At 33.7% G+C, this 15,106-nt stretch overlaps 2 protein-coding genes across 2 annotated transcripts; one reads left to right on the top strand and one right to left on the bottom strand.

Moving 5' to 3' along the window:
* Positions 1-2,932: 2,932 nt before the first annotated feature.
* On the top strand, positions 2,933-6,678 carry LOC120166107 (phosphoethanolamine N-methyltransferase 1-like). Its single transcript, XM_039175468.1, has 12 exons — positions 2,933-3,205; positions 3,378-3,502; positions 3,712-3,849; positions 3,941-4,078; positions 4,337-4,480; positions 4,599-4,709; positions 4,806-4,947; positions 5,334-5,614; positions 5,905-6,066; positions 6,164-6,217; positions 6,321-6,395; positions 6,501-6,678. The coding sequence occupies exons 1-12, from the start codon at positions 3,193-3,195 to the stop codon at positions 6,597-6,599; spliced, it is 1,482 nt and encodes a 493-aa protein (XP_039031399.1). The 5' UTR covers positions 2,933-3,192; the 3' UTR covers positions 6,600-6,678.
* A 2,590-nt stretch (positions 6,679-9,268) lies between these two features.
* On the bottom strand, positions 9,269-11,416 carry LOC120165942. Its single transcript, XM_039175372.1, has 7 exons — positions 10,886-11,416; positions 10,537-10,778; positions 10,334-10,456; positions 10,116-10,232; positions 9,840-10,022; positions 9,599-9,740; positions 9,269-9,516 (listed from the first exon to the last, which is right to left on the bottom strand). The coding sequence occupies exons 1-7, from the start codon at positions 11,289-11,291 to the stop codon at positions 9,332-9,334; spliced, it is 1,398 nt and encodes a 465-aa protein (XP_039031303.1). The 5' UTR covers positions 11,292-11,416; the 3' UTR covers positions 9,269-9,331.
* Positions 11,417-15,106: the final 3,690 nt, after the last annotated feature.

Genomic DNA, 15,106 nt, shown 5'->3' with positions numbered 1-15,106 from the left:
AAGATTGGGGTCTTTTTCATTCATAATTATTAAGATTATTTAGTTATGGTTTAAGGATTAGATATGTCAAAAGTCCTTAAAAATGTATGTTGAATTTGGCCTATTTTTAAGGGTAAACTATATAGATATCACTGAACTTTGATTGCCGATTCTTTTATACCACTGAAATCTTAATTTTGTTAATTATAACTTAAAGTTTAAATTTTGTATTTAATTATTTCACTTTGTTGTTAAGTCAATAACAATTACTGATGTGGCCCGTCACACCAAAAATATGTCGTTTTGGCGATGACTATTGATGCTCAAAATGATGTTGTTTTAGGCACTATATTTAAGGGATTATTGATTTTGTCATTAACTTTTAAACTATTTATTTTTTTGACAATGCACTTTTTGTCAGTTGTTATCAGTCAGTTATTGCCCATCACTAGTCGTCTTTCGTCTTTCGTGACTAAATTAGTATCAAAATGTTTGCATTTCACTACTCTTCTCGTAGGATTGGTTTTCTATGAAATTCACTCAAAATCGACGAAATAGAACAAAAAAATCTATCATGTTACCATCTAATTGGATATTAAACTTATTTAATTGAATTAAAATAAAGATTAAATTGATAGAATGCATAAATATTAAAGATCAAATGTATAATTATATCAATTTTTAATAGTCATGCTACTTTTTTTGTTAAAAGTTAATTGTTGGTGGTTCGACTGTAACATTTAAATAGTTTGATGGTTTAATTAACAAGTTTTTAAAATTTATGGTAAGAAAATAGGCAATAGTTAAATAATCATATGATTAATTTACCGTAATTATTAAATTACTATGATTTGAATTATCTAAACAATAAAATAAATTTTGAGTAAACGATAAAACCATGCAATTTTATAATGAACAAGAGTCGGATTTATCTTATTTTAAACTACGAAACACAAAATTGTCTTGTTTTAAATAAATATAATAATATTTGTATGGTACTTTGATGATTTCATTGTGACATTTTTCTTGTATCATCATACCCAACAGAAAAATTACAAAAAAAAAAATATAGCAAACACTTAATAAAATGACAAAAACCTTGTCACGGATTCTGCAATGAAAAGTATGTCTGTCGGGTTTTGTTTAATGTTTTTTATGTATATTAATCCAAATTGTTAAATACTAATATTAAGGTTTTAAACAAAATATAATAACTGAATTAGATCTAAATCTGTATTAAAATATAATGTTCATATGTGACCAAATAACCAAATCTGGACTGCTCATCGGCTCTTTTGATACCCTTTCCTCATGGTCCCCACTCCAATCCCAACGGTTTAAAAATTATATGATTAATAAATTATTCATAATTTTAAATTATTTTATATATTTTTACTATAAAACTTCGATAAATGAAAATTTGATATATTAATAACATTACCAACAATCGGTTGATCTAGTAAGATAAGACACTAGATTTCTTAAACAATATCAGGTGTTTGAATCTTGGTGTTTGGAAATGGAGTAAATTGGGTTAGGAGGGTCGCCCTCGCCTTTGCAGTAACCTATCTGAATTAGTCGATTAACAGATCGAATATCGGTGACTAATTCAAATTAAAGTGCTTTCTAGACAATTTTTTTCAGATTTATTTTTTACTAAAATATAGAGTAGTTGATGCATTGGCAATAATGGTGGAAAAAATTATTTTGAGGGAGCAACTTTCCTCGAGTTTACGGGGTTGGCAACCCTAAAACTCCAAGACAACATTAAGAATATAAGACAACATTTTACTCATTCATTTATATATATATATATATATATATATATATATATATATAAAACTGTTTTTTACACGTGAATCAAATGTAATTTCATTTTTAACTTTTAGGACATAAATCAAATCTGGTATATTCTTCTCGTGTTATATTGAATAATTCTTCAAGGTACTCACTGATAGAAAAACCTCTCTTGGAGAAACATGTGGTCAAATATTATTGTCACCTTGAATAATTTCTTCATCTATAGTTGACTCTATCAAAGACTCATTTTATCTTGGATAATTCAAGATCTGCTCATCATCCATGACATTTATAGTGTAAATAAGAAATTACAGTAAAACTTCCGTAAATTAATAGTCAACAAATTAACTCTAAAATAATAAATTTTTTGGTATCGACTTTGGTCCAATGTCTAAATTAATAATTTTGATAAATTAATAAGATAACAGTTTTTCGGAAGACCCTTGTATAAATTTATGGTCCCTTCAATGTTACTCCACACGTCCTATAAAATTTGTGTCTCCTATTAACTATGCACATAGTTTTAGAAGTATTTTTGACCAAGATTCGTTTATTGATGCAGTCATATCTGATCGTATTTATATTTTGTTCGAGTTTTTAATTAGGTTTTTAATATTTTCCTTTTTTGATCTTAAGTGACTAGTTTTTGTGTGGTTATAAGAAAATATCTTAATTATGTGTGTAGCTTTCGGTAATGGTTGTAAACCTACATTGTAATTCTAGATATATTTTTTTTAATAATATTAGCGGCTCCTATAAGAAAACATTTTTGAAAGTAATACTAAATATTATCAAATAATTAAAAAAACATTTTTCAAAAACATTTAAAAAAATACTTTTCTAAACTATTTTTTTAAAATACTTTCTTCCATTATTTTTTAAAAATAATACTAAACATGTTCTTACTGTATTTTCCCACTAAAAAGGGCTGTAGGCGCTTTACAAAAACTTTTGTTATTCATGCAAACGGCACGTCAGTATTTTAAAGATTTTCCAGAACAGATTTGAGTTTTTATTTTATTTTATATGTGGTCCATACCAAACAATCATGGGGTTGTTGTTATATTGTTTTGACCCGGACCGACCGGTTCGAGCCGATTTATCATTAGGTGCATTACCCCTAGCTGGCTCTATAAAACGCGGGACGGAGCGATCTCCAATTCCCGCAATAGCAGCAGTAGAAATTGGTAGAGCAATATTGGCATAATTAGGTTTTGGTTTTGGTTTCAGTTAAGTGTGTGATGCAACAGAGAGGAAGAAGTAACAATCGCAGATCAAGGTCTTTTTCCAGATCTCGCCTTGCAGTCGAGGGATTTTAGCTCTTCTTTTTCTCTTTTTATTTCCAAAAAAAAAAATTAAAAAAATTAAAACTCATCCCCACCGGAAGCTTACTAGAGACCTCCTTTGTTAACAATGGCGACTAACGGTGAGATCTCTTGATGTATATTAATGTTTTGTTGTGTTATTTTTGGATTTAGAACTGTGGAGGTTTGAAATGGACTGACGATGTATGATGGAAATTTTGCGAACCGATGCGGATCTCTGATCGACATTTAACTAAAAAAACAAATAGAATTTGATTGTTTGAAAAATGATAGGATTTGTAGGCGATGAACGAAAGGTTCAAAAGAGCTATTGGATTGAGCACTCAGTGGATCTGACGGTTGAGGCTATGATGCTAGACTCTAAAGCCGCTGATCTTGACAAAGAAGAACGTCCCGAGGTAATCATTTCTATCTTTTATTATTTTCGTTTGGCTATCAAGTCAAGATGTTCATCTATGAATGTCTTCAGTTATTATTATGATATGACAAGAGTTAAATTTGCCTTGATGCTTATATTGCTCTGTAATTGCCGTTGCTGTTGTTTTGTCTTAATTTTACCCTTCAACTGTTATTTAGATTCGTAAGTGTTCATTGTTTATATATGCAGGTGCTCTCCCTACTCCCATCATATGAAGGGAAATCCATTTTGGAGCTAGGAGCTGGAATTGGTCGATTTACTGGTGTATTGGCTAAGAAGGCCGGTCATGTTATAGCTTTAGACTTCATTGAGAACGTTATAAAGCAGGTTATTGAAATGCAACCTGACAGAAATCATTTAGTTTTGTATTCAGTTAGAGGCTTGATCAGACTTTTTGTTTTGATTTCATTAATTACAGAATGAGAAGATAAACGGACATTGTAAGAATGTCCAATTCCTGTGCGCAGATGTGACTTCCCCAGATTTGGAATTTTCACAAGGATCACTGGACTTGATTTTCTCAAACTGGCTGTTGATGTACCTCTCAGATAAAGAGGTCATTTCAGTTTATCTTTTATGTGGATGTTAAATTGGATTTGAAATGGTGCATGCTCAACATGTTTGTGCCCTCTTGAATATATTTCATAGCGTCTTCTTCAATAACAAGAAAAAAAATGGAGTTCATAGGAGCAAGTTAACTATTGATTTCAATTTTCTCCCTTTAATAATTTGGCTATTCCATTTCCGGCTTTGAAATTACAAATAAACCATATTATTCAAGAATATTTCTTTCTAAAACTTTCATTAAATGCAGGTTGAGAATTTGGCGGAAAGGATGGTGAAATGGTTGAAGGTTGGTGGATATATTTTCTTCAGGGAGTCTTGTTTTCATCAATCTGGTGATTGCAAGCGAAAGAACAACCCAACTCACTATCGCGAGCCCAGATTTTACACTAAGGTTTTGCTTAAATTTGTGTTTAATTAGATGTGATCTGAAGATTGAACTATGTATGAAACACAGCTATCTCTTCTTTCTTTCATATTCAAACATATGCTTGTCATGCATTCTTATGCAGGTCTTTAAAGAATGCCATGCAACTGATGATTCTGGAAATTCATTTGAACTTTCTCTTGTTGGATGCAAGTGCATTGGAGCTTATGTTAAGAACAAAAAGAATCAGAATCAGGCAAAAACATGATCTCAAATTAGTTAATATTTATTTTGCTGTCGCAAGTTTTTTTATATTTACCGACAAGGTGCAACCTATTGTTTGCATATTCAGATTTGCTGGATCTGGCAAAAGGTTGATTCAGATAATGATAGGGGATTCCAGCGATTCTTGGATTCTGTTCAGTACAAATCTAATAGCATACTCCGTTATGAACGTGTATTTGGAGAAGGATTTGTGAGCACAGGAGGAATTGGTAATCCCTATTCAATGAAATGTTTATATTTGTTTATTAAAGGAATTCACTACGCATGAATAGAGAATATAGGGAATAATCAGTGAAAGTTTTTGTACTGATTTAAATTTTAATACTACTTACTGGGATTTGTATCTAGCAGCAGAAATCATTTTGGAGTAGAATTTTCACCTTTTCCACTGTAATATCTGAACTGTGAACCGGCATCTCTAACTATAATCAATGCTGTTAAAGTTTTATATCTGTCAATTAATAAAATTATACAGTGTATATCAATGTTTCAATATTTTCTATGTTAGGTAACTTAACACTTTCTTTTGGTTTCTCTTATTCTAGTCAATCATTTCACTTGGGTAATCCCCCTAAAATGAACTGTTTTTGAGCAGAAACAACAAAAGAATTTGTGGGGAAGTTGGATCTTAAGCCTGGCCAGAAGGTCCTAGATGTTGGCTGTGGCATTGGTGGAGGTGACTTTTATATGGCTGAGGAATTTGATGTCCATGTTGTGGGCATTGATCTCTCCATAAATATGGTATCTTTTGCTCTTGAACGAGCTACCGGACTCAAGTGCTCAGTGGAATTTGAAGTTGCTGATTGCGCTAAGAAGATTTATCCGGACAACAGTTTTGATGTTATCTACAGCCGTGACACCATTCTACACATTCAAGTAAGACGACTCGATACCTCATAAGAAGTGTTTTCCCTTTGAAATGATTTAGAGATTTAGCAGTTTAGCATAGGCATCCAAATGAGCATTTTAACTGGGAAAATTGCTACCTATCGCACAATTAAACCAATTTGATGTAGTCAACCTCACGATAATCGCTTTGAAGAATTGTCAGTTCATTCATACTACTTCATGTCCTGATCAACTATTTGAAGAATTGTCAATCATTTGGATTTTTCTTGATATGCTTTGATATCCTCTCATGTTCCGTGTCTGAAATTGACTTCCAGGACAAACCTGCATTATTTAGATCTTTCTACAAATGGTTGAAGCCAGGAGGCAAACTTCTTATAACTGATTACTGCAAAAGTTCCAAGACTCCATCGGCCGAATTTGCCGAGTATATCAAGCAGAGAGGCTACGATCTCCATGATGTAAAGTCATACGAGCAGGTATATTCAAATTAAAAGAAGTTTGTTGTTTCCATTTCATATAAACAGTTTTTGACATCAGGAGTTACCTTTCTGCCTTGCTTTTATTTTTTTTCAGATGCTTAAGGATGCTGGTTTTGATGTGGTGATTGCAGAGGATCGAACCAATCAGGTTCAGATAAGCCTACCAATTTCATTTGTATTTTAAGTTTGTTATGAAATTACGAAACCGGTTGGGGTAGGCGAGCTAAACTAATGTTGTTCTTGTGCTTTAGTTCATACAAGTTCTGCAGCGTGAATTAAATGAAGTTGAGGACGATAAGGATGCATTCATCTCCGATTTCTCTCAAGTGAGTGTTTTGGATCATTTTGATAACCTAGCTCATTAAAAGTTTAAAAAAAAAAAAAAGAACCCAATAATAGTAAATGATATTGTTTTGGGAATGAATATTCAGGAAGACTATGATGAAATAGTCGATGGATGGAAGGCAAAGCTGATGAGGAGCTCAGCAGGCGAGCAGAGATGGGGGCTTTTCCTTGCCATCAAGAACTAAGTCATGCTTCTCATCTTATGTTACTGAAACGTTCCTTTTCGTACTAAATAAATAAATTTAGCATAGAACTATTTCATGCTGCAATGATCAGCTGTTTTTTCCTAGTCGACGATGAACGGTATTTTTAGTTTTTTTTTTATATAGTGGTTGCTTTGAATAAATCCTGCAAGTTTCATGGTAACTTTTCTGATACCTAGTCCAGTTGTTGAATGAATTGTGCATGGTTTGAATCCTGAAGTTTTGGTACTATATTTTCTTTGGAACTTGAAATATATTTCTACTGTATGTGAGGGTAGTGTAAAGGTTAAAATAGAACAAAGTACCAATGTTTTGCTCGAGTAGCTTGAGTACCATGAATCTGCATCTGTTTGATGTCCCTGTGGTCCACAGAAAGTAAAGAGAAGATAAGAAAATTGGATGAAGGTAGGGTAGCACACAACACAAGGCACATTCAGTATTTCATCAGTATGTTCCATTTACGGCATTGCATCACTAGTTTTGACAGATGCCCACGCCACTTCCATTTCCTCTTCTATCCTCTATGAATAATGCTTTTAAAAGGCTTATATATACTTCTAAACTTTATACTTTTATTTATTGTCTTTTTCCCAATTTGATATTCAATTTGTTTTGGTTCACTATTCTGATATTTTTTTACATCCAAAATGATGTGATGCTTTCAGCTTTTAACATGTGACAATAATGAAGGTCATGAATTTTGTTTTGTTTTTTTTTAATATTATGAGCTTTTAAAAAAATCTAAAAATATTTTTTTAAAAATAAACCTTTATATACGTAGATAATAGAGATTGAAATAAAAAAAAAAAGAAAATGAAAAATTATTAAAAATCCCCCAAAGTATAAATCTGTAATTTAAATTAATATATATATATATATATATATATATATATACACACATAGATTTAAAATATTTGCACACATTTTTTCTAAAATATTATTATATATTAATTATATATATATATATGAAAACATTACCATCCAAAACAACAATTTATTTGTAACAGTAACAACGATCTATTTCGTATTGCACAAATCAAACGATCTTCGCAATTAAAAGAATTTTTTATTTCTTAAGGTGTCGAGTTTGAACATTATGTATGCAGAAAGTGTATGAAGTTAATAGTTAAAAGCTTTTAAGTAAATACTTTATAATATTTATCGTAGATTTGTAAAAAAAAAAAAACCCAGAAAGTGACTAGTGGTTATTGTTCAATGAGCGTTGAGCACGGAAACTAAAATGAAACAAATGAGTTTAGATCTCAGAGTACTCAAATAATTTGTTGTAAGACTGTAGTTATATTCAATCAAGTTAACTTGAAAAATGAGTTAGTTAACTTTAGAGTATGATTTTATCATTTAAGTTTTATTTGATTTTTTAATCGAGTTGAGCTTATGAAAGTTAGGTCTAATCAAATCGAATATATTTGTTTGGGTTTTTATTCAAATTTTAATATAATTATTTATAATATTATGATATTAATTAATTCTGATTTAGATTACCCATTATATTATACATATATTTTTATATTTTTTTCTAATTAGATGACCCTACAACATCATTTGATAAACATGTTCGAGTCTAATTGGAAGCCACCCCCTCCCGGCTGGGTATCTATAAATTCCGATGGAGTTGTGTCCTCTTTTTCTCTTGTTGTAGCAGGCGGTCTTGTTCGTGATGATCAAGAGAACTGGCTCGGCGGCTTATCCATACCTCTTGGTGTCACGACTGTGCTCCAGGCCGAGTTTATGAGGTTTGTTTGAAGGATTGGAGTTTGCTTGGCAAGGTTTTGAAAAAGTGTTGTGCCAGCTTGATTGTAGTGAAGCCTTCAATATCGTCTCCTCTCCTAAAGCTCACTCCAGTCCCTTATCCCTTGTCCGAACCATCCCTTCCCCTCATGATAAAACATGGATCGTTGAATATACCCTCATTCGTCCCCAAACCAATGGAGCTGCTGATGCTCTCGTCAAATTCTATGTCCAGCAAAACCCGTCTTGCTCCTTCATTGATCACCCACCGACCTTCCTACATGATATTTTAAATTATGATAAAACCGGGCTCCCTGGTGGAGCTTAATAATTTGTAAAAGGCTTTGCCTTGATATTCCATTAAAAAAAGAAAGAATTGATGATTATTAAAAAGAATTTAAAGAATATTTTGATTATTATCGGTCTAAATGTTTCCAAATGAACACTTGGATAAATTGAACGAACAACTCAGGAAATTCAACAGCACAACTAAAAATTATGTTTCTAAATAAACAAATTGTAGGTAAAGAATAAAAATTATTAAGTGATTTCAGTAGTAAAAGAAAGTGTTGTTTTCTAAAGGTTACGGAATCGAGCAGCTGCATCAGCATGGTGTGCTTTAACTGTTAATTAACTAAGAAAATTACGAACAAATACTAATTATCTCAGATTAATAAAAAAATGTTCCTCCTATAAGCACTTGGTGTAAACTGATAAAATAGCTTACAATGCTCAACAACACACTTAAATGATCAAAACCATTACAATAAGGAAGTTCAAATAGGATCATCATATTTCTTTCCTATGAGCTACAATGATCGAACAAAATCATTGACACAATCCGCAACATCAAACCTATACACTTTCTATATATCACGTATATGTTATATGTACAACATATAGTCTATGAACAGTTATACAAGGCAGCAGGGTATAGTTAGAAAAGCATTTGTGACATGGATAACTTAAAACATATCCCTCACATCCTTTCTGGTTCTCACAACAATTGGTGTAGTAGACAACTTCTTCTGCAATTTTCCTTTGTCCATTCCGGAAACCCGCTGCAGATTGCCTTTCTGATTTCCTTTTTCCACGTCTATCGGTCCTTTTGCAGCTGATGTTCCCAACATTTGCACCATTAAGCTTCCACCTACAATCATATAATGCTCTCGTTTGCTTATTACTTATAACCATATCAACAGGCATAAGCTTGTAACATCGAAATCCCTTACTGAGCACGAGAGCAGCCCCGATCCATCCGGTTGTGCCCCACCGTTCACCGAGGAGAAACCATGCAAAACCAGCTCCCCATACCGGCTCCATTCCATATATGATGGCTGTTTCTGTTGCTGACACTTCACGCATAGCAGCAATCTATATGGAGAAAGATACACTTTGCATAGAAATGTTTGATATCCGTTCCATGATAGAAATTGCATGTATTTTCTACAATGAAGAAATAGAAAACAATACCTCTATCCATAGACACAATCCAGTTGAGAATATGCCTGTATATAGGGCAGGTAGCCATGGAAAGGCCATCATCCAATCCCATAACATTTCCCATGTCAAAGATGATTTATCGAAATCTTGGTCGCCATCAAGCCATCCTTGAATTACAACCCACAGTGTCGAAAACAGAGCAACCACACAAATCTAAAGGGAAACCATCAAACTTTTGTCATTAATAATGGCATCATCCTTAATCATAGGTTAAATGTATCCGTATATATATGTTGAGCAGTAAACCTCATATCCAAGAAGTGCCAAGAAGTTCTCCTCCTTTGTGCTTCTTGAAAGATGTTCTGTCCGAAGCATGTGAATTCCGAAAAATATAGCGCTCAGAAAGCTTAGCAGGTCTCCAATCTGAAAGGGATCAGATATGAAGAAGAATGATGTTTTCTTAGTGCTTTTATGAATAATAATACTACATCTTTTGGCAGTATCGTTTATGTTCGAATGCCTACGTTCGGTGGGGAACCGCTGCATTCTAGCATAGCAACACCGAGTGCAGACATGAGAATACCGAACCAAGTACGAGCAGGTATTATAGCTCCCAACATGCTATCGAGCACTGGTACCACCATAACCTGTTTGAACCAATGGGAATTGATCCTACCATCAGAGACTGCACCTATTTCCTAATGTGTATTATAACTCAACTACTTACTGTAAACAGAGAAATGAACGATGCACGGCCAGCATCAGCTGTAAGTAGACCAATTGCCTCAACAAAGTAACCCAAACTGACCCAAAGTCCCAACTCTATCCCCGCTTTCAGCGTCTTAACATCGTCTCGAGCTCGAAGCACGAACGGCAAGAATGGGATGGCCGACATCACGAACCGCACCGCGGAGAAGGGTGCCGGGTCCATTATAGATTCAACTGTTTTTATAACTGGAATATCACTTGCTGCAATATTTGGACACCATTGTAGTTCTTACAACAATTTAACTTAACGCCAATAAAAGGATTGCACAATTCTAGCAATTGAAGCATAACAGAGAGCTGAAACATACCATAAACAATGGTGATGAAATTGAGCAAGAGAACACTCCTGATCTTCTTGGATGTAAACACAAGTTTATGCAGCCAAGGCTGATTTTCTTCAAGCTCCGTAATTTTGGGTCTGAGTTCTTTTCCAAATCTGTCATCTCTGTGCACATCTGTCTCATTGTTTCTTGCATTTGGTACACATTTTTTGTTGTCTGAGTAAGCAGCCAAAGGAGAATTAGACAAACAAGAGCTCAGAGAAGATGAAGAAGAAGTGGGATCAAAAGACAAATTAGCCAAATTCTGCCTTGTAATTTGTTTATTGGAAAGGAAGGAATTAAACATGGAGTTCAAATTACTGCAACGAGTGGAACCATAGCCACTCGCTACTGCTACTGTCAGCTTCCACGTTCTTGTTAATGGGCAAACCATGGCTGCTAAACCAAGATTGCTCCTTTCTCATCAATTTTATTTCTGAATAAGCTAGGGAACAGGTAAATTGTAATTTCTAACTATAATCTTGGAACAGGAAGGAAAGTAATAATTAAGCTTTTGGAATGAAAATTAGAGCCATGGAAATGTGAGAAAGAAGACAAGGAGCCTGATATTTCTGCAACATATCCGATAAGGAAACAGACACTTTAGCAATTATGATAAAACAAATTAAATCATTTTACACGTGACACCATTCTATTTGTCTTTTAAACTATTTTTTTTCCAAAGTATTAACATGTAAAAATTGATATATTTCGAGTTTTCGACATCGACTTCTACAATTGATTGAACCTTCTTATTTTGTTCGGTTGGACTAGGAGCATTATTTTGCCCCGGAAATCTGGCAAAGTTGAAAGAGTTGTGTGGACGAAGTTTTTTTAAGATTTCATGAACTTATTATTTTAAAATTAAAATATTTATAACTAATGAAATCTTCAAAAATTATTGATACCTAAACCCTTTTCATTTTAAAGTTATTTTTTCATTTACGGTTAAATTGATATATTGATTTATGGTAGGAATCGTTGATGTAATGTTGAATTGCTAGATAAGGATTCAATTGAAGCAAATTCTATTCAGAAAGGAAATTGACAGCTTCCGAGAGTGGTGTGAGATGCTTTGTAATCTCAAATATTTAGTGAGTGTCGGATGTTGAGTATATTAATTCAATTTAATTTCTAATGGTATTTGATTCCTAAGATTAAATGCAAGTTTGGCTCAATTACAGTAATGTTGGATGGAAAATATATATTTCGTAAGCTTATGGTAAACTTAGTTATGTTATAAGGCCACAGTGATTTAGTTGTGAAACTGCTATGAAATTACGCATATTTTGAACTTGAACGTAAGCATTTTAAGTCTTCTAATATACTAAGTTGTGAAATAGAGTCTGATGTATAATTCAGACTGTGGAGCTTAAGACTCGAATGTGTTATACTTTGATCCTTGTTATCAAATTCATTATAGTAATAAGTTTCACTTTATTATCTTTTATACAAGTAAGTTTAACCATGTTAGTATATTACCCTTGAACAGTAAGTCGAGTGTCGAATGCGTGTGGCATGCCATAGAGTCAATTGAACTCATGTACGGTTTGTGTAAAACAATTTCTTATGGCGATTTTGAAGGTATTCATGTATTTGATATTTGGCGATGTTGGAGGATATGACTCTTTTAAGTTTACAATTTGACGATGTAACAACCCGGATATTTTCAAAATAATATTTAATTGAAATTGGAGGTTTTAATTGTGAAAATCGGTAAATTGTGGGGACTAAATTGAAAGATTTTAAAACTTGAAGCTTGTTTTAGAGTTAAAGAAAATTCAGGAACCAAGCCCTGAATTTACCCAAGAAAGTTAGGTATGTTATGTTATAAACGTGGTTTTCTGTTTCAAAACAGAAAACCACACCTCAATTGCTCCCAAATTCCCTTCCCCCTACGCAGGTTTCCGACTTAGATCCCGACGCTTTCCGAATTCCGATCGTCGTTTTGAAATCAACATCGTGTTCGTTATCGAGTCAGGAACAATCCCCTTAAATTAATTGAAGCGAAACGCTGCTAAACGTTGGGAATTTCAAGTCAAAGCATCGACGTTTTTTTTAGCTCTATCGCCGGGAAAATCTCAAATTCACCGCCGATCGTTGCTCCGTTTACGACACCTCCTGCACCATCGTGTTCCTTGTGCCGTTTCGAGTCCGCCGGTGTCAACCTTGGTCTCCGTCGACGGCGGCGCGTGAGGAGGTGGAGCAGTCAAAGTTTCAGCATATTTAAAATCGAGCTCTCCGCCGTTCAAAAATTGGAACCGATCGTTGTAAGTATCTCGAAATCGCTCACAATAATTTGTAGAAATTTTTCCGTGAATTTTAGAGCCCCGAAGGACGTTTCACGCGCCACACGCGCCGCCACAGGGAGAGTGAGCAGCTTGAAAACCGGTTTGACCGGTTTTGAACCGGTTTGACCGGTCTAAACCGGTCTGACCCGACCCGACCGACTCGACCCGACCGTTAACCGTTGACTTTTTTTGACCAGAACCTTTAATAGCTTTGACCGACCCTTAAACGACCGTAAATATTTTCCGAGTATACCTATTCTGATAGTTTTCGACGTCCCGAATCCGTTTCCAAAGTCCGTTTCACCAAATTTGAACCCGAAGGCCTCCAAATCAACGGTCAAAGTGGTTGACTTTGACTTTGACCAAGAATTTAAATTTTCGAAAAGACATACTTTATGTTTTTCGACATCCTGATTCCGATTCCGCAATCCGTTTGGCCAAATTCAAACCCGAAATCCTCCAAATTGATAGTCAAACCCTAAAAATGCTTATAAACTTAAGAATTTAGCTTTGAACAATTAAGTAATATTTGGGGCTGATAAATCATTATTGTTTGAAGGTACAAGAAACTCTCCGGATCGTTTGACAGCTCGACCCAGCTCTTTTAGATCAATTAAACCACGTGTGCCAGTATTCACCCGTAAGACCCGTAAATTTTATGATTTTAGAGATTTATTTATGTTACCCATAAGTAATATAGTGTTATTATAAAATAGGTTCGAAAACTGTAGCAGAGCGTGGTGAAACCAGCAATCAGTATATATACTATTTGAACCTATTATCGAAGTGTGTTCCTTAATTATTACTGAACTGTTTTATTGGTTTTAATATGAGGTACACTGAGTTCTTTGGTTACTGTTTTATTGATGCACCAATTTAATGTGATGATTTATGGAATTTGTGTCACGGTGCAATTGAACTTTTGGATTGAATTACAATAGTATAGCTATGATCAAGCTAATAAACAGAATAGGCCTAATGTGACTCTTGGGGCCCCAAGATACATTAGGTTGGCTTCCCTTGCTGTGTGCTTAGGGTAAGCTATATGGACTTGGACTTACGGGCTTAAGGATACAAGCTCTAAAGCTTATCCTTAGGTTGGCTTTCTTTTTGCTGTGTGCTTAGAGTAAGTTATATGGAAAATAGTTTTGGAAATTACTGATGGTGTACAAGAAAAGAGTTTAAACTATGATTTTTAAAAGTTAAACTCTTTAATAAATTTATGAGATTTACTGGACTATGATTTGTTTAATGTACCTATTGTGATTTTAAGGTAATATTGGGACACATTGAGCCTAGCTCACCTTTCGAAAATGTTTTTCCCCCTTTCAGATACTGTTGGTTAGATACATCGGTTCGAGCACTTGGAGGATCAACATATCTCTTGAAGTATATCTGATTGTAATATTTTATCTTGCTAGTTGACTTTATTTTGGTGACATGAACCTTATTTTAAAGTATTGTATTTTAGGATGATGACACTTTTGCAATTATTGTTTGGTTTATTGTGATTTTGATTTTGAAGACCTGTTTTAAATTAATTTATTACTTATTGTTATTATATTTACAAGTTAGGTTTTGATGGTATAATATCATGTCATTTATAATGTGATTTTACAATGATTGAATAACGGTTTCAGAAAATGTCTTTAAGAATCATGTATGTGATCCACTAGACTTAGTTAAAACGCATAGGCCGGGTCTAGGGGGTTACATTTATTGGTATCAGAGCTTTTGGTTTTTAACTCTCGGACTGTGTATGAGTCCACATTGAAAATACGGTTTTGAAATATTTTACAAAACAAGTTACAAAGGCCATGTCACAAAGTTATTAAGATTTTAACTGTGTTTGAGACTCGAAGTGCTTATCTAACCTTAAGTTTTATCTCCTGTAGTAAACTTGAGATCCACCAAAAAT

Source organism: Hibiscus syriacus, unplaced genomic scaffold (genome assembly GCF_006381635.1).
Source record: "Hibiscus syriacus cultivar Baekdansim isolate YM2019G1 unplaced genomic scaffold, ASM638163v2 tig00111621_pilon, whole genome shotgun sequence".
NCBI classification, from domain to species: domain Eukaryota; kingdom Viridiplantae; phylum Streptophyta; class Magnoliopsida; order Malvales; family Malvaceae; genus Hibiscus; species Hibiscus syriacus.
This window is presented reverse-complemented; position numbering and strand designations above follow the sequence as displayed.

Bases quoted from the DNA above. Each gene is read 5' to 3' on its own strand.
- LOC120166107 (XM_039175468.1), top strand. The intron at 4,079-4,336 runs GTCATTTCAGTT...CATTAAATGCAG, and splicing joins TGTACCTCTCAGATAAAGAG to GTTGAGAATTTGGCGGAAAG. The intron at 5,615-5,904 runs GTAAGACGACTC...ATTGACTTCCAG, and splicing joins ACACCATTCTACACATTCAA to GACAAACCTGCATTATTTAG.
- LOC120165942 (XM_039175372.1), bottom strand. From the start codon at position 11,291: ATGGTTTGCCCATTAACAAGAACGTGGAAGCTGACAGTAGCAGTAGCG. The intron at 10,457-10,536 runs GTAAGTAGTTGA...TGGTTCAAACAG, and splicing joins CGTTCATTTCTCTGTTTACA to GTTATGGTGGTACCAGTGCT. The intron at 10,233-10,333 runs GTAGGCATTCGA...GATCCCTTTCAG, and splicing joins GCAGCGGTTCCCCACCGAAC to ATTGGAGACCTGCTAAGCTT.